General features: G+C 44.6%; 2 protein-coding genes across 2 annotated transcripts; both read left to right on the plus strand.

Moving 5' to 3' along the window:
- Window positions 1-978, plus strand: LOC128331071 (olfactory receptor 14I1-like). Its single transcript, XM_053264434.1, has one exon. It carries the CDS (start codon window positions 1-3, stop codon window positions 976-978), a length of 978 nt encoding a protein of 325 aa, XP_053120409.1.
- A 12,271-nt stretch (window positions 979-13,249) lies between these two features.
- LOC128331072 (olfactory receptor 14A16-like) lies at window positions 13,250-23,338 on the plus strand. The gene is made up of 2 exons (XM_053264435.1): window positions 13,250-13,512; window positions 22,654-23,338. Exons 1-2 carry the CDS (start codon window positions 13,250-13,252, stop codon window positions 23,336-23,338), a joined length of 948 nt encoding a protein of 315 aa, XP_053120410.1.
- The last annotated feature ends 1,565 nt before the right edge of the window (window positions 23,339-24,903 follow it).

The following is a 24,903-nucleotide window of genomic DNA, read 5'->3' on the forward strand; positions in this document are numbered from 1 at the left end:
ATGCAACTGCATACTGAGGACAACATGAACAATTTTACTTCGGTGTCCACATTTCTGCTCCTGGAAATTTCAGAGGTCCGAGAACTACAGATCTTACACTTCTTTGTCTTTCTAGCATTATACTTTACAACAATATCAGGGAATCTTGCCATCATTGTTGTAGTTGCCCACGATCATCACCTACACACTCCCATGTATTTCTTTCTAATGAACTTGGCCATGATGGACCTTGGCACAGTTTCTGTCATTGTACCCAAATCTCTGGCTAATTCCCTCATGGACAGCTGGTCAATTTCCTATTTGGGTTGTGTTGCTCAAGTTTTCTTCATCTTCTTCTTTGAAGCATCAAGTGTAGGCATCCTCACCATAATGGCACATGATCGCTATGTTGCTATTTGCAACCCACTTCAGTATGAGATAATTATGCACAAAGAAGCCTGCATGCAAATGGCAGTGAGTGCATGGATTGCCAGTATACTCTATGCCATGTTACACACAGGGGGCACATTTGCAATCCCCTTCTGCTCCAATATTGTCAGTCAGTTCTTCTGTGAAATCCCTCAGTTACTAAAGCTCTCCTGCTCTGACTTGTATCTAGTTGAAGTTGGGTTTCTTGTATTTGGGTGTAGTTTAGGATTAGGTTGCTTCATCTTTATTGTTGTAACATATATGCAGATCTTCACTGCGGTGCTTAGAATCCCCTCAGTGAGAAGTCAGAAGAAAGTCCTCTCCACATGTCTTCCCCACCTCACTGTTGTCTCTCTGATGATGTTCAGTGGAATATTTACCTATGTGAGACCTCCCACTAAGACCTCCTCTGATATGGACATAGTTTTTGCTGTGATATATACGGTAATCCCTCCTTTGCTGAATCCCTTCATCTACAGTATGAGGAACAAAGAGATCAAGATTGCATTGTGGAAGCTGTTTGGTTTTGGACATTCCTCTAAGTTGACATCCAGAAATGTTCTTATATGAGAATGGGATTGTATGCTCTTTTGTAGGTGAGTGTTTCTCTAAACTTTAGCTGAGTAGGACATATATGACATCCTACTCTCAATTACTCCCATTGTTTACAGTGGATGCTTCCAACTTTTCCAGACCACAGAGTTTATAGTAACAGTATGTTTCACTTCAGGGGAGTGCAGCAGTGTCCACTAGTGGTGTGCACACAGCTGGTGTTCCCAGTTTGGTTCAAATTTGAACTGTACTGGACATGTTCCATTCCCCACCACCACTGGACAGGGCCTCCAATTCACTTCAAATTGGGGGAGGGATTTGAACCGGTTCAGGCCTGGTTTGGAGGTATCAGATACTATTAAATTTTGTTTTCCTAAAGGTTGACTTACCACCATCAAGGGCTTCAGGGGAGACCCGGCCAGTGGCTACAGCAGCACACCTGAGGTCACCAAAGCCCTCAGAGGCAGTGTCAACCTTTATTAAAACAAAATCTTATGGTAAACTGACCCAGAGGGTTCAGATTGACCTTGAGCTGAACCTGGCCCGGTTGGAGGTCAAGACTTTGAAGTTGCATATTAGAGGTGTGCACAGAACTGGCTGACCAGACCAGACCCAAACCGGACAAGGCCAGTTCAGTCTGGCACCCCCTTGAAAACGTCCCCCCACACAGTTCAGTTCAGTCTGGCAGAGTTCACAAACATTTTCTTTTGTTAAATATTAAAAAATATTTTTACTTACTCCCTCTGGGGGAGTGGTTGGAGGCAGTGTGTGTGTGGGAGTCTGTGGAGGTTCTCCCTCCCCCCACTGGCCTCCCTTGATGCCCATACTGGCCCTCTGGCATGGTGGCCGTTTTGGAGGCTGCTGTGCCTGCGCAATTGGCCTCTGCATGGCCTGGGTCAGAGCCAAAGAGCTGGCTGGACAGCTGGTATGGGCATCAAGGGAGGCCAGTGGGGGGTGGACCTCTGTGGACTCCCACCCCAGCACCTCCAACAACTCCCCTGGAGGGGGTAGGTAAACATTTATTTTATTTATTATTATTTTATTTTTTAAAATGTCTATGAAACCACAGGGAGTGTTCTGTCTGGGGTCCAACCAAACAGGGGATGGTTTGGTTTGACCCTGAATGGTTGAACCGAACTGTTTTGACATCGAATATGTTCAACATCGAACCTGTTTGCACATCCCTATTGCACATCCCTAATGGCCCCCTCTCAAACATGGTCTGCTTTCCAACTGCACAACTCACGGAAAGTGTGAGTTGCTCCCTAAGAAAAAAATAATATTTCAAAGCCAACACTAATGAGGATCCAAACTTCAATAGTTCAGTTTTCAATATACATTAGAGGTTTATGCCTGCACAATTCCCTGCATCACCCTGCTCCAACTGCCCCACGTAGTTCCACAAGGCCTCCCATTACCTTGTCACAACCTCATGCTTCCTCATAAGCCCATTAGTCCCACTTTCTGTTCCTTTGCACAGTCCCTCATGACCTCTATGCATTCCTCTGCAAGTTGATGCACCCCTTTGCCACAGCTACTAAAATGGGTATAGCACTGGGAGGAAACACACTTCCCAGGTCTCTTTTCCCATGCCCCTGACTGCCTTCCTAGCCAGCCATTTGGGGTCCGATTCCCACAGAAGAGGCTCTCCCAGCACCAGGAAAGTGATGAACTGTGCAGAGATAGCCACAACTAGTGGTGTGCAGGGTTCGGTTCGGGGCCATTAAAAAAAGCCTCTGGACCGGTCCGGAATTCTGGCGGTCCAGCGGTTCGGAAGGGCGGGGGAGTGTCACTTTAAGGGGGGGTGGTAGTACTTACCCCCCTGCCGCTCTTCCCCCTCCGGCGCTGGTGCTTTAAAAAACCTTCTTGGGGCGGTGGAGTTCCTCCCTGCCGCCCCTGCCCTCGTCGTTGTCCTTCTAAGCCTTAAACAAGAAGAGCTGGTGGCACACATGCACCCTTCGTGGCGTGCGTGCTCGTCTCTGCTGCTGGTGCGTGCATGCAGTGTGATGTATGCAGCGCGCACCAGTGGCGAAGATGAGTATGCACGCCACGAAGGGCACATGCACGCCGCCAGCTCTTCTCGTTTAAGGCTTAGAAGGCCAACGACAGGGGCAGGGGCGGCAGGGAGGAACTCTGCCGCCCCAAGAAGGTTTTTAAAAGCACCAGCGCCGGAGGGGGAAGAGCGGCGGGGGGGTAAGTACTACCACCCCCCTTAAAGCGACACTCCCCCCAGTGCCGGACCACCCTTCTGTGGTTCCGTGCACATCCCTAGCCACAACAGGAGCAGTCATCTCATAAAGCATCAACAGGATGCTTCAGATTCAGAATTGGAGCACCCAATGAACAGCCCTAGTAGCCAACAATTGTTTTCTATAGTTTAAGGAGTTTTGGAATTGTTGTTATTCTTGTTGCATCTCAATCTCTTTACCTCAGATTTGCACCAGATTTGAAGGGGTATTTTCACCTAGTTAATGTCTATAAACAGGCAGATTAGTCAGACAGTTTGGATTTTATCACCAATAGAATATCCAGGGCTTATAAAATGAGAATACTAAAACTCCTCACCTTAATTATATTGGCACTATCATTTCTTAAAGAAAGGTTCTTTGATAGGAGTTTTGTTCCACCTCATAAGTTCCCTCTGCAGTGGCAGGATAATTTTTCCTTTTCAACTGAAAAACTGGGTTTTGGATTAGTATTTTTTATTATTTCATTCACACACACACACACACACACACGGATGATCCATTTGTTTGTTTGTTGTTTGAACTATATATAGGGAAAGGCAAATAGAGCAGTACCTTAGACATAGAGATGACTTTTTGGGTAATCCACAGACTTTACGCCAGCCAGATATTTAAGCCAAATCTTGATGTTGAAATAACAAAGGTCTTTAACATTAGCTCATTGTAATATACTACCCACAGTTCTCAGAAGGAAAATTTAAGGAAATTCCTTATGCAGATCACCGTTGCCCATGTGGCGTGTGAACTATTGTAATGATGGCTCATGATTTATTATATTGTAACTTCTATAAAAAAACCATGTATGCTCATTATATAACACCTTTATTAATCAACTTTTAAGGCTGTACAGATCCCCTTTATCTTTAGTATTTACAGTCTGATCAGAATGATCTATTCTACCTAAGCACTGCTAAATTTTGTTTATCTGTCTGTAGAAAGCAGCAAGAGCAGATTGCTTTTTTATCTGTATTAATAATTCCTGTAAGTGGACAAGGGGGATGCATGGGGATGTGGCAAGTCCTGCCCTCACTGCAGCCACGACCAATGGTGGGCCCTGAGGGAGTGATACATGCAAGGGCAGGAGGGAGTAGCGCATGCCAGGAGGTGGTTGGCGAGACTCCACAGGGGTCACAGTTGAGGGAGGTCGTGGCTGAGGGAGGTGAGTAGTTGACCGGCAGGGAGGAGAGGTGCCTTCAGGAGCTGCTGGGTCACCTGACAAGCACCAGACAAAAATGGTGGCCTGCCACCCAGTGAGGTTAGAGACTCTGTGCAGGGTCAGCGGGGGGGGGGGAGGGCAGAAGTGACAGTGGGATATGGGGGAGGGCAAGAGAGACTGGGGAAGAGGTGGGGGGATGACAAGGGAGATGAGGGCAGGAGGTGGGGGAGGACAAGAGAGATTGGAGAAGGTGGTGGGGCAGGTGAGGGCAAGAGAGACTGGGGTAGGAGATGGAGCAGAGAAGGGAGAGAGAGACTAGAGCATGAGGTGGGGGAGGGCAGGAGAGACAGCAGGAGGTGGGGTGGGGAGGGCAGGAGAGACTGGGGCAGGAGGTGGGGCAGGGGAGGTCAGGAGAGACTAAGGCAGGAGGTTGGGCAGGGGTGGGCAGGAGAGACTGGGGCAGGAGCTGCGGGGAGGGGGAACCACCAGCCCCAAAGAGTGTACAGATGCTCTGTTCGGGGTCATAAGAACATAAGAACAGCCCTGCTGGATCAGGCCCAATCCCCATCTAGTCCAGAATCCTGTTTCGCACAGTGGCCCACCAGATGCCACTGGAAGCCACAGGCAGGAGTTGAGGGCATGCCCTCTCTCCTGCTGTTACTCCCCTGCAACTGACATTCATAGGCATACTGCCTTTGAGGCTGGAGGTGGACAATAGACCTCCAACTAGTAGCCATTCATATACCCCTCCTCCAGGAAGATATCGTAACCTTTCTTAAAGCCACAGAGGGTGTTGGCTGTCACCACATCTTGTGGCAGAGAATTCCACAAACTGATTATGCATTGTGTGAAAAAGTACTTCCGTTTATTGGTCCTAGATTTCCTGGCAATCAATTTCATGGGATGACCCCTGGTTCTAGTGTTATGTGAGAGGGAGAAGAATTTCTCTCTATCCACTTCCTCCACACCATGCATGATTTTATAAACCTCTATCATGTCTCCCCGCAGTCATCTTTTTTCTAAACTAAATAGTCCCAGTTGTTGTAGCCTTGCTTCATAAGAAAGGTGCTCTAGGCCCCTGATAATCTTGGTTGCACTCTTCTGCACCTTTTACAGTTCTACAATGTCCTTTTTAAGATGTGGTGACCAGAACTGTACGCAGTACTCCAAGTGTGGTCGCACCATAGTTTTGTATAAGGGCATTATAATATTAGCCATTTTATTTTCAACCCCTTCCTAATGATCCCTAGCATGGAATTGGCCTTTTTCACAGCTGCTGCACATTGCGTCGACACGTGTTACATTTGCTACTTTCCAGTGCTCTGGTACAGAGCCTGATTGCAGGGATAAGTTATATATTTTAGTAAGGAGTTTGGCAATTTCACATTTGAGTTCTTTGAGGACTCTTGGATGGATGCCATCCGGTTCTGGCGATTTGTTAGTTTTCAGTTTTTCCAGACAATTTAAAACATCATCTCTTGTCACTTCTATCTGACTCAGTTCTTTAGCCTCCATACCTAAAAAGCCTGTTTCAGGAATAGCTATATGCTCAGTATCCTCTGCCATGAAGACAGACGCAAAGAGCTCATTTAGCTTATCTGCAACCTCCATATCCTCCTTAATAATCCATTTCACTCCCTCATTGTCTAATGGTCCAACTGCCTCCCTGGCAGGTTTCCTGCTTCTGATGTATTTAAAGAAGTTTTTGTTATTCCCCTTGATACTTTTGTCTAAATGTTCCTCAAACTCTCTTTTTGCCTCCCTTATTGTCACCTTGCATTTCTTTTGCCAGAGTTTGTGTTCCTTTCTGTTCTCTTCATTTGGACAGGCCTTCCAGTTTTGGAAGGAAGTCTTTTTCCCTTTTATGGCTTCCTTGATGGCACCTTGCTAGCTTGATGGGTCAGCTAGTAAGTTTTATTTTCTGTATTTACCAGCGGTTTGTATGTGATTTTTCTGGTCTGTGACTATTAAAGATTTCGACTACTTACTATTACTAGGGTTATGCATGGAACCACCTGGTTCGGTTCGAGTCTGAACTGGACCCAAACTGGACCAGGCCAGTTCAGTCCAGCACCCCCTCAAGTCCTCCTGGTTTGGTTCAGTCCGGTGGGGTTCGCAAGCTTTTTAATTTTTTTCTTTCTTACTCCCTCCAGGGGAGTTGTTCAAGGTGGTGGTGGTGGTTGGTCTGTGGAGGTTCCCCCTCCCCCACGGCCTGCCTTATTCTTTAAATCAGCCATTCACATGTTCTTCAGCTGGTTTTCAGCCTCCCCCCACCCTCCCCACTGGCACAGTGGCCATTTTGGGAGGCTGCCATGCCTGTGCAATGGGCCTCTGCATGTTCTGGCATGACCCAGGCCACACAGAGGGGGTGGTTTGGTTTGACCCCAAAAAGTCAAACCAAACTGATTCAACATCTAACATGTTAGACCTAACTACTACTACCCATGCTTCTGCATTAAGAGATTAAAAGGACTCAGTAAATAGGCACAGAATGGATCTTCAAACTCACAGAATACATTTCCCACTTTACTACAACAGGAGTTGTACTCCCACAATGTCAGATCTAGTGTTTGAAACAAGTAAAGCATTCAGCTTAGGATCACAACAGCAACAACCACAACTTGTCAGATTCCATAAGCCTGGTATGAGTGATCCAATCATCTGCAGTACATCTCTGGTTTCCCCCCATTTCTCCTAAGGGGATACAGCCCAGAATGGGGGTGTTGGAGTTTGTTTCCAGGTGGAGAGAGCAAGAAGATGTAGCGGTGGGATGTGTGGCACTTAACACCCTTAGGGAGGAGGAATCCAAATACTGCCCAGAGTCCTGAAGAGTCACTGCCAGTCAGAGTAGACAATGATGCTCTAGATCAACCTATGGTTTGTCTCAGCAGGCAGCAGCTCCCTATTTTTTTTTTTTTAATGAAAGCACCTTTACCTAACAAGTACTTAGTGCAACTTAGTCCTGGCTGCTGTGCTTCAGCCCTGCAAGGTCTGTGGGCAGTACATTTGGGGCCTTCCTACTTCTGTGTCACGATGCTGCTGTGATTATTTGAGGACATTAGAGGTAACTTAAGGTTCAATAACAAAGCTGGATGACAGGAGAGGAGAGTGATTGCCAAGCTGGCAACCATTACAGGTATCTAGACAGTTTTTGTGCAGCTACATTCCAGGGTCTGACCAGCCGTTGATGAGCAGCTGTCAGGTTGATGCTGAGATGCTGTTGCTTTTGGCAACACATTCCAAGCAAGATTGCACAAATTAAAACGGCTTGGAACTGTCTCCCCTTTTTACCAATCACCATCAAGGCAGTTCCATCAACACTAGTTTTAATTGCAATTTTAATCTGCTTTTAATTGGTTTTTGATATTAATCATTATGTATTTTTTATTTTAATGTAAACCACCATGAGCCACCTCTGGAAGGTCACTATATAAATCAAATATAACAACAAATATTTATATACCACTTTTCAACAAAAGTCTCCAAAGCAGTTTACATAAAGAAATAATAAATAAATAAATAAGATGGCCCCCTGTCCCCGAAGGGCTCATAATCTAAAAAAAGAAACATAAGATAGACACCAGCAACAGTCATTGGAGGTACTGTGCTGGGGGTGGATAGGGCCAGTTACTTTCCTCCTCCTAAATAAATAAATAAATAAATAACTTTTTCAGATCCAGGGAATGGCATGCTTCCTATTGCTAAATATGGCAGTGTGCAGAATACACCAGGGTGAAGAATGAAAGGAAGGAAATGAATAGGGGAAGCCAAAGCAGAAGAAAAGAGACTGCATTCATGGTTTTTTGTTTTTTGTTTTAAATGAAAACATCTCCTGGGAACTGGCCCAAGAAGTTGACAATCCCAACTTTCCTCATGACATCTCTGCACTCAGCATCATAGAAACATAGAAAGCTCCCTTATACTGATTCAGACCATTGGTCCATCTAGCTCAGAACTGTCTGCACAAATGGGCAGAGGCTTCTCCAAGGTTACAGGCAGGAATCTCTCTCATTCCTATCTGGAGAAACCAGGGAGGAAACTTGGAACCATCTGCATGCATCTATTGAGCCTCCCCTATCCCTGTCCATGAATTGCTAGTAGGGGTTCTGGGGCAACAAACAAGGCCACATCTCCTCCAGCAGAGGCAACAAACCCTTGAGATGATCATCAGGATCATTCTACCTATTCTCATTCTCCCTCATTCAGCTTTTTCAGCAGACACCCTGATCCAAAACCAGTTTTCAACAGAGCTGGGACAGAAGAGATCTGGCATAATTAAAAATAATGTTTTCACTCTTATAAATGTGCTTCCATTTCATATATAGAAACATGGCTTCTATGTGCTAATTATCTGTTTTGGTTTGGTACAGATGCTGCAATACAGAGTAGGAACAAGCTTTTCGAGAACTTTTTCTGATCTGGTATTCAGATCTAAGAATGAAGAGTTCTGGAGAATGAAGAATGAAGAGGACTCTTGGGAGCAAGATATTGAGAAGCTAAATTGCTCTAGTTCTCATGCATGTTGTATGAATCTGAATCAAGGGTTCTGATTGGACTTTTGGGAGCGCGATGTTGAGAAGCTAAATTGGTCTTCTTCCCATGTGTGTTGTAATAAGACTGTGGCTCCTGCTGTCATCCTGGATGCAGCCTTTTAGATGCAAATGAGTGTCACATGTGGTGGTGACAGCCACAGGAAGACTGAAGATGCTTGGAAGGGAGGATACATGGGCTAACTCTCCACATCATGCTCAAAAGCTCTTGAATGGCAAATTGAATCTTACAATGAGAGAAATCAAGAGGAAAAGATTTAAGGTGTTTGGGTGAGTTTTACTTGTTCTAAGGTTTAGGAGTTACCCATGTCAGATTATTATGCTTGTCACTCCCCCATTGATCAACCCAATAGTCAGTAATCTGACTACTACTATTTCTTTAATAGATGGTTCCTCTTGTAAGTATTTTTTTTTCTATCCTCAGAACTGTCTCAGTCACCTCTCTGAAATCAGTAGAACTTAAGTAGAACAAAACAGCAGCAGTTGTATTGGGTTGCACGTGAGGATGTTAGGTACTTTCAGACAGCCATGCATCAAAATGCAGAGTGAGCTTTGCTCACACTGTTTAATTGACAGTGGCAACCCAATATACACATTACTTCAACTGACTAACCTGCAAATAAAAATAAAGGCTCACATGGTAGGTGTGTATGTCTGAGTATTGCAGTGATGTGAGAGTGAATTGAAACCAGAACTCAATTCCTCTTCCACAACATTGCAGGAACATCTTCAATGCCCCTGTTTACTAATGACAAAGAGGGACCTTGTGTGAGTTCATGCCCAATGTTATGTTTGCATTATCTGTAATTGAAAGAGGTTTGTTTTCTAGTGGTCCAATGTATTTGTGGTGACTGAGGCCAGTAGCAAATTCTGCCTTGTCCTGTGCCACTGTGGAGAATAGCCCCTGCCTTTCAAACTAAACTTTAAAGATTTGAAAGTGATGGGGATAGAGAGGAGGGAAGGTTGCCAGTAGCCTCCTCTTCTCTTCCCATGCTTCTTGCAAGCTTAGCAAGGAGTATGAGGAGAAATGGTCCTTGCAAAGCTTGCAATGGTCAGATGGTTCCTAAGAGCTGTTTCAATAGTGGCTGTGGGGGGCATCTTCTCACTGTGCTTGTGCCCGAATAACCTGCTGCCTGAGGTGACCACCTTCACCATGCCTTATTAAAGTACTGCCTCTCTAGGTTCTTCTCTTCCTGTTCTCTGTTTCTCTTTATGGGAATAAATGCCCACATTAGAGCAGAATCTTCCACGGAACTGCTGGAGAGACAAGCCTGGATGTATGCTCTGTCTGCTAACTTCATCATGTGCTTTAGTTCCAGTTTGATTCATATTTAATTTCAGCCATATTTAGACAATATTTCAGGTGCTTTTTTGCCACAAGTGCTTTTGTTCTTTTGTGCCAGGTTGATTCCAGCCATATTTAGACTAGCCATAATTAACTGTAGTAGTAGAAACTTAAAGAATGCTTCCTTTCATAGATTTTGAGCTGATTCACAATGCATATCCCACTCTATATACCACACGACAGAGTAATTCAAAACTGAAAATGTGAATTTTAGGGTTGTGTTTTTTCCTACTCCACTTTAGGTTTTAGGTTTTGAACATTCTAATCATTAGTAGTGGGTGGATCCAACTTTCAGGTGAATGTGGGTTCAGGGGTATCACCACACTATCATCACTGGTGAGCAACTGGAGGCATCATTATAGAGAAGGTTTGAGGAATGGAGACCCAGACAGACCTCCCTTAACATAGCCAACTGGGCATCTTGAAGAGCTGGCATAAGACAGATGTCTGCTACATTTTTTAGCCCGGTTTGCTCACCGATGATGGCGGTGGCAAGGATAAATGCTATTATTATTATGGTTATGGTTATGACTCACTATATATCAAATTAAAGTTCTCAAAGTGTTCTACTATGAAAAATAAATAAGGGCTCACAATCTGAAAAGAAACACTATGTAGAGACCAGTGACAACCACCGGGAAATGCTATGCTGTGGTAGCACTGGGACAGTTGCTCCCTATATATAAGAGAATCAACACTTTAAAAGGTGCCTCTTTGCTCAGTAAGCAGAGAATACTCTCAGCCATAGAATTCTACCCACAGTCTAGGTTAATTGACATTGCAGACACAAGGCAAAGTTTGATTAATAACATTGTGGCTCTAATATTACTCCATACAATGTTATCTTATTTGACTCAGAGAAAGGTAGTTGAACCAGGTTCGAACCAGGAGGGGGTGGTTCGGTTTTGGTTTTGCTCGAACCTCCCCCTGGTTCGGTTCGAATTCGAACCAGTTAGAACCGGTTAGAATCAGTTTGGACATCCAAAAATTGGTAGGATGGTAGCTGGCACCCAGGGGTACCTGCCACCCAAACCCCAAAGCAATCGGACACTCGTACAATTTTTATGAATTTTTGAAAATTATTATTTTTTTTTCTCATAGGGTATAATGGGACTCGAAGATTTGAGAGATTGACTGGACTCTTGGGAGCAAAATATTGATTCTGCTTCTTCTTCTTCTGAATAACTAAATAACTTCTTCTGATCTGGTATTCAGATCTAAGAATGAAGAGTTCTGGAGAATGAAGAATGAAGAGGACTCTTGGGAGCAAGATATTGAGAAGCTAAATTGCTCTAGTTCTCATGCATGTTGTATGAATCTGAATCAAGGGTTCTGATTGGACTTTTGGGAGCGCGATGTTGAGAAGCTAAATTGCTCTCCTTCCCATGTGTGTTGTAATAGACTTTGGCTTCTTCTGTCATCCTGGATGCAGCCTTGCAGATGCGAATGTGTCACATGTGGTGGCGAGAGCCACAAGAAGACTGAAGATGCTTGGATGGGAGGATATATGGGCTAACTCTCCACTTCAAGCTCAAAAGCTCTTGAATAGCAAATTGAATCTTACAATGAGAGAAGTAGAGGGAAAGAGTTAAGTTGTTTTGGTAAGTTTTATTTATTCTGCGGATTGAGGGTTATCCAGATATAGTTCTCATTTTTCACTAGCCTGTCACAACTCCATTGATCCATCCAATAGTCAGTAACAGGACATAGGAAAGCTGTCTTCTACTGAGTCAGACCACTGGCCCATCTACCTACATTTGGTCCACACATACTGGCAGGTGTCTCCAAGGTTGCAGGCAGGAGCCTTTCTCAGTCCTACTTTGGAGATGCCAGGGAGGGAAGTTGGAGCCTTCTGCATGCAAGCATTCAGATAATCTGACTATTACTCTTACTTTAATAGATGGTTCCTCATGTAAGTATTTTTTTTCTATCTGCAGAATTGTCTCAGTCACTTCTCCGAAATCAGTAGAACTTAAGCAGAACAAAACAACAGCAGTTGTATTGGGTTGCACATGAGGATTTTAGGTACTTTCAGATCGTGATGCAATAGTAATAGCATAGTAGTAATAGTGATACATCAAAATGTAGAGGGAGTTTTACTCACACCAATTAATTGACAGTGGCAACCCAATATAGACATTACTATGATCCAATGTAGACATTACTTCAACTTACTAACCTTCAGCAAATAAAAATAATGGCTCAGGTGGTGGGTATGTATATCTGAGAATTGTAATGATGTGCAATAATGTGAGAGTAAGCTGAAGCCAGAACTCAATTCCTTTTTCACTGTCATTGCAGGAACATCTGCGATGTCCCTGTTTACTAATGAGCAAGAGGGACCTTGTTTGAATTCACGCCCAATGTTACATTTGTGTGAGCTGTTATTGAAAGAGATTTGTTCTCTAGTGGTCCAATGTATTTGTGGTGCCTGAAGCCAGGCACCAAATGCTGCCTTGCTTTGTGTCCCAGCAGAGAACAGCCCCACGTTTGAACTAAACTTTAAAGGTTTGAAAGTGATGGTGGGGGTAGGGAGGGAGGATGGTTGCCAGTAGCCTCTTCTTCTCTTCTCATGCTTCTTGCAAGCTTAGCAAGAAGTATGAGGAGAGATGGTCCCTGCAAACCTGTAAGGCTAAGATGAGTCCTGAAGAGGTGTTTCAATGGTGGCTGTGTGGGTGGGGTGATGGTGGTGGTGGAGGCACATCTTGTCACCATGCTTGTGCCTAAACCACTACCTGCTGTGACCCTTATTAAAGAACCATACCTTATCAAAGAACCACCTCTAGGTTCTTCTCTCCCTGTTCACTGTTTTTCTTTATGGGAATAATCACCCAAGATCAGAACCATCCATGGAACTGCAGGAGAAGCAAGCTGGCATGAATACTCTGTTTCTGTCTGTTAACTTCATCATGTGCTTTAGTTCCAGGTAGATTCATATTTAATTCCTGTTCTTTCCCCAACAGGCAGCATGTAGCTGGGTACTAAGGAAGACATGCACAATTTTACTTCGGTGTCCACATTTCTGCTCCTGGAAATTTCAGAGGCCAGAGAACTGCAGATCTTGCACCTCTTTGTCTTTCTAGCAACATATTTGACAACAGTATCAGGGAATCTTCTCATCAGCATTGTAATAGCCCTTGATCACCACCTACACACTCCCATGTACTTCTTCCTAATTAACTTGGCTGTGATGGATCTTGGCTCAGTTTCTGTCATTGTACCCAAATCTCTGGCTAATTCCCTCATGAACAACTGGTCAATTTCTTATTTGGGTTGTGTAGCTCAAGTTTTCTTTTACTTGTTCTTTGGAGCTTCAAATCTTGGCATCCTCACCATAATAGCAGCAAAATGGGTGAGACCGTGCAAAAATAATGGTAATGATAGCAATAGGAATTGATAACACTCCGAAAACATACAGCACTATCAAAACTCTTGTTCATAAGAAGAATCCAACCTATACATTATTGTGACAAAATCCAAACACTTTCAATGTTGTGAAAATATCCATTATTATTTTTTTGAGTATATACCAAAAAAAGACCTCAAAGGGTTTTTGATATACAAATCACTTAAACTTTAACTGCATAAATACAATGAGTGTGAATAGTACATAATGAACGTAGGTCCTGAACATCCAAATAATCAATTGGTACAGGAGAGTCCTGTTCTCAATGAAAAAAACTGCAAAAGTTTTTATTTATTTATTTATTTATTTTTGCATTTTTATACCGCCTTTCGTTAAAATATAGCCCCAAGGCGGTTTACAAAAGTTAAAAACATACAATAAAAACACAATAAAAACAACATGCTAAAAGTATAAAAACATATAAAAAACAGGCATAAAACAATACAAGAAATAAAAACACCCAGAAGCAGCAGTAAAAACCATTATGTAAAAGCCTGGGTAAAAAGCCAAGTCTTTACAAGCTTTCTAAAAGCCATGATGGAGTCCGAGGAGCGAATGACCACTGGGAGAGCATTCCAGAGTCTGGGGGCAGCAACAGAGAAGGCCCTGTCCCGAGTGCATGACAGCCGGGCCTCTCTCATTGTCGGCACCCGGAGCAGGGCCCCCTCAGATGTCCAAAAGTTCCAATTGCAGAAGTTGCAAGTGCAATAGCTAGTCAGCAAATCTGTACAAAAATGTCTGTCTAAAGCAGAGCTGTCTAAAGCAGAGCTGATGGGCGAACCCGGGAAATTCTCCAGCCCATTTCGAACATTCTTCATCAGAGCTGCAAAGCTTCTGGAAATGTGAGCATAAGAACAGTTCCGCAGCTGATTACATCATCCAACAAACATCATAATGTTATCCAAAACCTCCCCTCTATACGCCCATTAACACATACCCATTTCCTCCGAAAGTATTTTTTGGAGAGCTCTATCCTCCTACATCTCACTCCGGGAAAACAAATCATTCAATGACTAGTTAGTTCATGGGGCTCTGTGTTATATAGCCCGCTAATTGAAGGCGTGGTGATTCACAGGGAGTAACACGTTAATCGTACTGAGTGATTAATTACATAAACAAAACAGCTGCGGTCTGTTATTCATAAAGTAAATCATTCACATTGTCGGCACACTTACGTTGATACTATTGTCAGCACAATACACCAATCTGTTGTTAGCTCTTACTTTAGGAGGACAAATGCCAATAGCAATAATTACTGATCTGCTGGTAACTCTTATTTTAAAAAATAAGTACATATAACAGTAGTTGTTGACCTTGTCAACGGAATGTAGTATCGAGACAGCATTGCTGTTGATTCTTACTTTAAAAAGAACAGCTATGATTACTGATTGTTGACATTCCTAACAAAATACATTGACCAGTAGCATGCTATAGTCAATCTGCAATAATCTACTGTTAGTTCACACTTTTTTAAATCACTCAGTTAGACTGCCTACTAAGGAGGGCCATATCACACCTGGGTGAAAGGTCGGGTACTGATCCAATCAGGTGCCAGGTCATGATGTCCTCTCACCATGAGGCTTCCCCCCACTGAGCCACTGAATTCTGAGTTGGTGAGTTGAGCCACGCCCCCACAAGTGGGGGCCATTCCCAACTCTCCAAGCTGCAAAACCCCTGAAGGGCTATTCCTTGCCCCTCCACCCCAAATGGCCCTTCAGCTGAACACCATTAATCAATCTACCTACCCAAGACCCACACTCACCTGCAACAAAAGTGGGGCAAACCTCTCCTTAGCTCCGCTTACCCTACCCCCCTAGCACTTCCTGAATACCTTGTCGCAAGCCCTGGAGGAACAGCTCATTTTCCCGATCAGTCAAATGTACTCCATCCCCCTCTGTACAGCGAAGCATCCTGAACCCAAATGCCAGGATGCAGGATCACCTTTCTGCCCAAGGTGGTGCTCGCTCTGCCAATCTCCCTATTCACTTCCTTGCACACCTGATTAAAGCACAGCGAGCCCTCCTGGCTGCTCCAGCTCAGTCATGGAAGCAAGTTGGGTGAAACCAATAGCAGGTCTGGCCACTGCATAGCCAAACCACACAGGTCCTTTGCCTGTAGTATCAAGGCCTTGACCTGCAGAAAACTGATGTCATTGCCCTCCAGGTGGATGACTAGCACATGTGGTGGCCCCCATGTGATGGTATACTCATCCAGGAGTGGTAGGAAAAGGTTCCACAGTATTTCTCAATGCCCCAACTCAACCTCTGCATCCCCAGTGAGGCCCAACTGGGTGCCCATGTTGGTCTGCCATCTGGCCCCAAATACATAGCTGTGACCGTAGATCACAGGGGAAGGAATCTGCCACGAATCTGCAAAACAAAAGCATGTTAACACCTCCATCTGGGAAGCCCCCCCCCCTTACTGCTGCACCACCACCCCAGTTTCCATATACAACCCTTGGGCAACCCTACTGCCAAAGAAACTGCCCCGATCCTGAAGGAATGGGTGCCATACTCTGCTGGGTTAAGGCCCACCCTCCACAACACCTTCTTCACCATGGACCAAAACTGAAAATGGGTAAGAGGGGATGTGTCCTCGTGATAGAATGGGGGCCATCATCCTCCCCTTGCACCTCCAGGTAAGCAAGTAATACCCGCACTGGGCACAAGCCGGTGGCAGACCCCTTTACAGGGTTGATCATGGCACCCCTGGCCCACTGGTCAGTTTTTGCTTTCCACAAATGCAGCTTCACCCTGCCTGCCCCCTACTAGGTGCACATCCTTGCATCACAGGGCCCATGCAGTCATGTCAAACCTGAAAGCGGTGACCAGCTCACTGACCTGCAATGCCCCGAAGAAGACCACTAGGGTGGAGGCCTTAAGAAACCGGACCTTGAAGTTGGAAAAACAGATGTCATTAAAGTGTGATAGCAGCTGTCCTAGAGTTGAAGGGGAAAACAGAACCCTGGAATCTGGGCATGGAGGGGACATCTGTGCCCACACTTCCATCATCTTATGCACCTGAAAGTCAGCTGTGGAATTCACATGCCCCCCTAGCTTTAGCACAGCAAATGGTCTACTGGCAGAGGCAACAAATAACCCAATCCAGATGCCGCCCGGAATGTGAGAAACTCATGAACTGCTGCTCTCTTGTGCTAGGGGCTAAGGATAACCAAATGGCTTCCTCGACCTCTACCTTCCAAGGTTCCTTAGGTTGGAAGGAAAGATTTTGGGGAGTTTCCTGGCTGTTGGTGTGAGGATCTGAAGCACTCCTCCTCCATCTGAGACAGCGTGTCCGCGATGCTATTATCCAACCCAGGAATATGCCGTGCACTAAACTGAATGTTCTGCCACAAACATTGTAGTGTAAAACACCTCTCCAGGCACATCACCCGGGGACTCCTGGAAGTCCCCAAGTTGATCATGTGCACAGTCACCAGAACTGTACAGCTTGATCTGTGAACTCCCTGGACCAAATGTGAACTCCCTGGACCAAATGTGCACTGCCACGACAATCGGGAAGAATTCTAGGAACGTCTTGTGTTACTCCCCTTGCTTCCCACTACACAGGCCATCTAGCTGCACACCATCTCCCCTGAAAAAACTGTCCTGCCCCCCTGCTGCATCTGATTGGACTTGTAGCTCAGCCTCCAATAAGAACTTGGAGCGCCAGAGTGAAATGCCATTGAAGTCCCTAAGAAATTTGACCCACATCCTGGGATCCTCCCTAACATCGTGTGTTATCCAAATCCGGTGATGGGGGGCTTTAAGCCCCTTGATGGCATCACACAGCCTGCTGAGAAAAGCCGGCCCTGGCACCACTACCCTGCATGCAAAGTTCAAGTGCCCCATGATGCACTGAACCTCCTTCAAAGTCACCTTTTTGGCCCCCAGCAGCCATCCCAGTCTCTGCTCTAAAGCTTGGACCTTGTTAGCTGGCAGCCAGCAGCATTGGCAAAAGTGTCAATTTAAGTTCTGAGGAATGCTAGCCTTATGGTTGGCCTCTCAGTCGTTTCGGCTGTGCGCTGGATGCCTAGCTCATGCACCAGACCCTGAATGAGTGCATTAAGTATTCACAGCCTGCAGAGGATCCTGAGCCAGCAAAGCGGAAGTCATCAGAATAAGAACCACTAAAGCTAAGCCAGACCTGTCCCGTACCACCCACTCTAGAAAGGAACTAAAGCGCTCAAATGCGGAACAAGAGATGGAACACCCCATGGGTAGGGCCCTGTCCATAAAGCAGGCCCCATCAAAGGCGAATCCCAAGAGGTCAAAGTTGTCCAGCTGTACTGGTTGGAGATGGAAGGTAGACTCGATGTCACATTTTCCTGCCCTGCGTGTGGACCATCTCCACTGCAGCTTTGAATGACGTATACTGCACAAAGCACAGCTAGTGGGGTGTGGAGTCATTCACTAACCAATCACAGGGAAGGGAAGGTGATATATTAGGCAATATTCCCCACTAGATTTCTTGGGAACCAGCCCAGAGGGGGCACACTAAGGCTGGGCACAGGTGGCTCGAGGAAGGGTCCCAGCACTACAGATCTTCCACTTCTTTGTCTTTCTAGCAATCTACTTGGCAACAGTGTCAGGGAATCTTATCATCATCATTATAATAGCCCTTGATCACCACCTACACACTCCCATGTACTTCTTCCTAATTAACTTGGCTGTGATGGGTCTTGGCTCAGTTTCTGTCATTGTACTCCAAACTCTGGCTAATTCCCTCATGAACAGGTGGTCAATTTCATATTTGGGTTGTGCTGCTTAAGTTTTCTTTTACATCTTCTTTGGAACCTCAAATCTTGGCATCCTCAACATAATGGCACATGATCGCTACGTTGTGATTTTCAACTCACTCCAATATGAGACAATTATGCATAAAGGAGCTTGTATTCAAATGGCAATAAGTACATGGATTGCTGGAAATCCCTCAGTTACTAAAGCTCTCGTGCTTTGACTTGTATCTAGTTGAACATACAGCATGAGGAACAAAGAGGTTAAGGCTGCATTGTGGAGGCTGTTTGGTTTTGGACATTCATCTAAGTTGATATCCAGAGAAGTTTTTATGTGATAATTGGATTATGTGCCCTGCTGTGTGTGGGTGTCTCTCTTTTCCCATTTTAAAATGTCGAGATAGAAATTCTTCAGCATACATAAAAAACATATCCCACTAATTGTTCTCTCAACCCCCGTTCAGCCCACACTGCATCATGTCTCCTGGGATGTGCCACTGCCTTCTGCCCACCGAGCTGCCTCTGGCCCATGGCCTCCAAGGGCAGGGGTGAGTCTGTCCCTACAGTTACTGCAGACTCCCTGGTGCAGGACCCGGGCAAGGGCAGTGTCAAAGCAGGGGCAGAGCTATCATTGGGCGAACGGGTTCAAAGAACCCAGGCCGCGCCCGATCAGGGGCCATGCTTCGCGGCCCCGACATGTCCCCCGCGTCTGACGTCCGACGTGGGTATGTGTGCTAGTTTAGCTCCCAAGCGGGGGCCGTGCGCCCCTTCGAGAGCTTCACTAAGGCTGCCGCTGCATTCACAGCGCCAGCCACGTGCAGCTCTTCCCTGCTAAGGCAGGGAAGAGCCGCTCCTGGGCTGTGCTGCGTTCACAGTGCCAGCCGAAGTAGCTCCTGAAGGGGATGCGTGGCCCCTTCAGGAGTTAAAAGGCTGCCACTGTGTTCACAGTGCAGCCAGGAGCAGCTCTTCCCTGCAGGGCAGATCTGCTCCTGGCTGCGTTGTGAAAGCAGCCGCAGCCTTAGTTTAACTGCCGAAGGGGCCATGAGGCCCCTTCGGGAGTAAAACTCCACTCCTGAACAGAGCCTCAAGGATGTCAGAGACGTCAGATGCGGGGGGTGCTAATTTAGCTCCCGAGTGGGGGCTGCAGAGCCCCATTGGGAGCGAAACTAAGGCTGGCGCTGCATTCACTGCTAAGGCAGGGAAGAGACGCTCCTGGGCTGCGCTGAGAATGCAGCACCAGCCGAAGTAGCTCCTGAAGGGGCCATACGGATGGATTGTCGGGGTGTTCAGGTGTTGGCATACAGTTGGTGTGGTACACTATAAGCTCCATTACAAGTCAAGCTTAGTTGGAAAACTGATAAATCCTACTCAAGATGTGAGGCTGCACACCTGCAATCCCAAGTAGGGCTTATCATGTGAACAGCCCTACAGCCTCACAAAACTGGCTATCTGAATGCTTTCAGCACAATTTAACTTTCTCAATTCAATGTACTGTGCAGTGGGGCTGCCAGTACTGGGATTTTGTTCTGGCCTGTTATGAAACACTGGTGGCCACATGCTTAAGAAGGGAAACTGTTATTCACAAGGACAATAACTGGAAAAAGTGGCTGGCACCTAGACTAAATTGCTCACGTGTAGTCCAATTGAAATTAATCGGGTTAGTTAGTCATGGCTAACCTGTCCCATTTATTTCAGTGGGATTACTCATGCAGAACTTAGTCTGAATGTCAGCCAGTGTAAAACCATATTATTAAATTCCATCTAGATACATTCTCACTCTCTGCAAAGCATTGCAAATGTAGTTCCCAATCTTACATTAACAACTGAAAATTCTTGGAGACTGAGAAGGGTTTGGTTGTTATGGATGCTCTATCATGTTCATATATGAGCTATGCTTGCTAATTGCATCAGCAAAAGCAATGTAGAAATTAGTTTTGTGATGTATCCTTTTGCTATGGCTTGTATTGGACTCCTGAGACAAAGTCTGTAGGGGCAAAAACAGATATACGTAATAAAAGACCATGTAGTAACATGAATGGAGCAGGAAGCATTTATAATATGTCACAGGGAGATGAGCAAAAAGCATATCTGAAGCCCAAGGAGATCTATGAAGTAACATAGTAAGTTATTTATAGACATGCAAGTTTAGTGATCCACAGAGCCATTTTTCACTTTCTGAGACTGTTTTTGTGTAGATATTGGATTTTTCAGCTATTTTCTGATGGCAAAATGGATTAAATAGAACAGTGCTTTAATCTAACACCAACATGCTGAGGGATCTCCTAGAATTCAGATTGATTCCATTCATTGCAGCATTCGCCCACTCAGATTATACTCCAGCTATGAAGCTTTATAGCTCTCTCCTGTCTTGAAAGGACCTGGTAAGGAAATCACCTTGGGCACTGATGGCTTTATGGACACCCAAGACTTACTAATATTTGGAAGGAGGGGGTTATGGCACTGTGAGGAGTCTTTAAAGTTGGGTTGGCAGTGAGAAGTAAGTGTTAGGGATGACCTGACAAAGGCAGACAGCAAGATATATTACTTCCTAGCTCTTTTCTTATAAGCATTTAAGCTACACTGACAAGATGAGGAGGAGGAGGAGGAGGAGGAGGAGGAGGCCAGTTAACTAACCATTACACTGCAATGTAAATTAACTTAAATTTTAAGTTAATTGAACCCAGTTAATTAACTGTAATTAACTACAATTAATAAACTGTAGCCCTTAATTCAAGCCATATAAACCTGGTGCTCATGATCCCCCCACCCCGAGCCCCACCTTTAATGGCCGACCTTGGCTTAGTGTAGATATAAATATAACTTATATGTATCATGGAGACAAATGCAGGTGTACCAGGGGTCAGATGGTCAGAGAACTTTGGGACTGATGTATTCTGCTGCCACCATTGCTGTAACGTTGTGTCTCAGGAACACAGAGGCCTTCAAGAAATACTGTCACTCTCCAAAGTTGCTACTGAAGGCATGTCAAATGTTATTTTTATAACTATGATGGGGCTTCCCTACTGCAATGATAATATACTTGTGCTTTCCTCACTCTTTTATGTCCGAGAGCTGACAGGAGATGTGCAAGTGTTATTGTTGGATTCCAAAGCAAATTCAAAAATGTGCTGAGATAATTCAGGCCAGTACTTCTCTCTGGTTTTTTGTGTTGTTGTTTTTTTAAAGAAGAAGAAACATGATGCAGGACTGGAGAAAATCATATGAGCAGATACTGCTGAAGTCTACCGAGGTCAAACTTCCAGCCTCTCAACTCTTACAATTTTCAGGGGGCTTGGAACACTAGTCAACATTGAGATGAGAATTATGACCAGCAAATTCTCCTTTGGCTCAGTGGAAAAGCTGAATCAGAGAAGAATTCCCCTCCAACACTCCTCTCATTCACCAGTCTCTCAAAATTGCCTTCCTCTTCTCTCCAACTCCTCTTATCAGTGGTGCTCTAGTTGCAGAATACAGGGATGAGAAGGAATCCTTTCCTTGCTCTCCACTCTGGAAGTTGACATTGCAGTTGCTCTTGAGAGAGTAACATTTACCAAGGCTTCCTCAGGCTTGTGACCTGCCATGATGCTATACAGCAAGCCAAACACCATAGAGAACAAGGGCAGAGATACCTCACTCTCTTCCTGGCTTCTCTGTGTGTCTAGACACTCAACTGTGAAGGAGCAGGACTGAAGCATTAACTAAGAAAGTGGAGTAAGAGGAAAGGGGGGGGGATTGGGGGTGGCTGAAGACCTGGGATACATGGTAGGGAGGGATTGGGCATTATAGGGGACTGAAATCAGCCAAGCTACTTCCTGAATTTTGTACAGAATATGGAGACATGACTCGCAGTCCTACTTTTTTTTTGCATGTTTGTCTTTGCTTCTTCACACCTGAAAATTGAACAGACACTTGTAACTAGAACAGATGGTCTTTTAAAGAAATATCCCCGGGTTTCTTTGCAGAATTGCAGTGCTGTGTTATAAAGAATCTGAATGGATAATCAGACATCTGTGTCTGAATTTCTGCTCCTGGAATTATCAAAGATGCAGGAATTTCAGATGCTACACTTCCTTCTATTCCTGGTATTATACCTGGCAACAGTAACAGCAAATCTTCTCATCATCTCTGCAGTAGCTTTGGACTGTCATTTGCACACTCCGATGTACTTCTTCCTGATGAACCTAGCCATTCAGGACCTTGGCTCTGTTTCAGCCATTATGCCCAAATCCATGGCCAATTCCCTCTTTAATACCAGGCACATTTCTTATTCTGGATGTACAGCTCAAGTTTTCTTTTTTGTTTTCTTTGTAGAATCTAATTTCTTCCTGCTCACAGTCATGGCATACGATCGATACGTTGCCATTTGCAATCCATTACAATATGAGGTGGTGATGAATAGGGGAACGTGCACTCAGATGCTTGCTACTGTGTGGTTTCTTGGTATTTTCAGTGCAATGTTACATACGGGTGGCACATTTTCAACCCCTTTCTGTTCAAATGCTGTCAATCAGTTCTTCTGTGAAATCCCAAAGCTACTTAAACTCACCTGCTCTGATCTAACCGAATTGGGTGTTATTGTGTTAAATGTTATCACTGGGTTAAGCTGCTTTGTTTTCATTGTTATAACTTATGTGTACATCTTCACTGAAGTACTGAGAATCCCTTCTGTGCAGGGGAGACAAAAGGCCTTCTCTACTTGTCTCCCGCACCTTATTGTCTTCTCCACATTTGTATTTACTGTATGCTTTGCATACCTCAGACCCTCCTCCAATACCCCACCACATCTGGATTTGACATTTACAGTCTTGTACTCCATGGTTCCACCTGTGTTGAATCCTATTGTGTATAGTATGAGGAACAAGGATATGAAGGTTGCCCTGTCAAAGCTGTTCGGTTCTTGGTTTTCCCCCAGGAATGCATTTGCAATTTTTCTTCTTTAAGGGTAGATTCTCCACAGTCCTATATATGTATTCTTTAAGGGTGATGGAGAATGTTCCTGGAAAGTTGTTAAGAATTTGGGTAATGTGGAATATGAAATGATCTCCTTGCCATTCAGTGATCAAATGACTCACTTCCCCCTCTCCTTTTCTCCCCACGAACATTCCAACTCCACTAGGCATGTGCAACTTGATGTTAAGAGGCCCTCAGAACATGTCATGCTTTCAGGCCATCTTTTAAAATACCTATGCTCTGAATCTGCCAACTTATTCACTGTGGCCTATAAAAAAATTACCAGATCAAATGAGATTTATAGTAATGGCGATAATAAAAATCTGTCTTAGGAAATAAGTTGTGTTCTTTCCTGATGGTGATCCACTTCTGATTCTGTTGATCCTTCTGTTGATCCTTGTGTATGACATCATAGAAAGGGAAGTTGTAAACACTTTCTACACAAATGTACATTAGAGGAAGCACTATGGCTGCTTATGGCTGCTCCTGTCATGCATTCCCATCAGCTTCTGCCTCAGTAGTATGTCAATAACTGAATACACATGTAAATCAATTTCTAAGCAGAATATCTTTTCAACATGAGTTTCCGAGCACAATTTCTTTGTTAGTAAAGAGAAGACTCATTTTAACAAAATCTCCTTCCCCATGAAGAACTCTTATCTCCCCCTGGCAAAAATATTTTCTTGCTGAGTTTGAGAACTGGAACAAATCAGAAATTATTTGTTAACTACAGTAGCTTGTAACATGATGTTTCCATTCTTACTAATGCATGTTACTGTCAGGAAGGCAGGAGGGCAGAACAGGTGATGAAAGGATGCTTTACAGACAACAGAATCCCACAAGTAGAAGAATTTGTGAAGAATAGAAGAAATACAAATGTCACACCCTAACTTTGTGTGACATTTGTAGCCAGAGGAGACCCTTCCCCAAGTTTAGTTTTTTGTGAGGATAGACTACTACAAAGGCAAATGTGGTGCAGGCCCCATTACACACCTGACGTAGGTCAAGCAGTGTTGACCCAAACTCACAGTGAGGGGTCTTACACATATTTCATTGTGAGAAGGTTGCTTTTTATGTTCAGCTCTTCTAAAGTCTTTCACAAACTCTAGTAATGGTCATGACAACAAAGTTGTAACACAACAAACCAACACACAAACTGTGTTAGTGCTCACTACTATTTGTGCTCCCATTTATGAGATGATAAAAAGCATCATATTGACTTTTTGTCATGGCTCCTATGTGAGGCCAGCTAATGAAAGATCTATTATTTTCATACAGGTCTTTAATCTCCCGAGTCTAAGGTCTGAACTGAGGTGTCACAGAAGTGTATATCTGTTTGCTTTTGTCACCACGCAAAATGAAAAAAAGCAGTCTGGAATTCTGTTTTGCAATTGGGTTGCCAGTTCTGGCCTTGGGGGTAACTCTGCATTTATGGCGGGGGGCTTCATCTACCCCAGAACGTCCCCTCTAGCCCTTTTGCCCCATCATTATTTCATTTTAAAATAAAACATTTCAACCTTTCTTTTCTCCCCAGTCTCAGATGAGAAGGACTGTC

This window comes from Hemicordylus capensis, chromosome 6 (assembly GCF_027244095.1).
Source record: "Hemicordylus capensis ecotype Gifberg chromosome 6, rHemCap1.1.pri, whole genome shotgun sequence".
NCBI lineage: Eukaryota > Metazoa > Chordata > Lepidosauria > Squamata > Cordylidae > Hemicordylus > Hemicordylus capensis.

Excerpts from the sequence above, each read along its gene's own strand:
- LOC128331072 (XM_053264435.1), top strand. The coding sequence starts at position 13,250 with ATGCACAATTTTACTTCGGTGTCCACATTTCTGCTCCTGGAAATTTCA. Across the intron at positions 13,513-22,653 it reads AATTCCCTCATGAACAACTG|GCACATTTCTTATTCTGGAT; the intron begins GTCAATTTCTTA and ends CTTTAATACCAG.
- LOC128331071 (XM_053264434.1), top strand. The coding sequence starts at position 1 with ATGCAACTGCATACTGAGGACAACATGAACAATTTTACTTCGGTGTCC.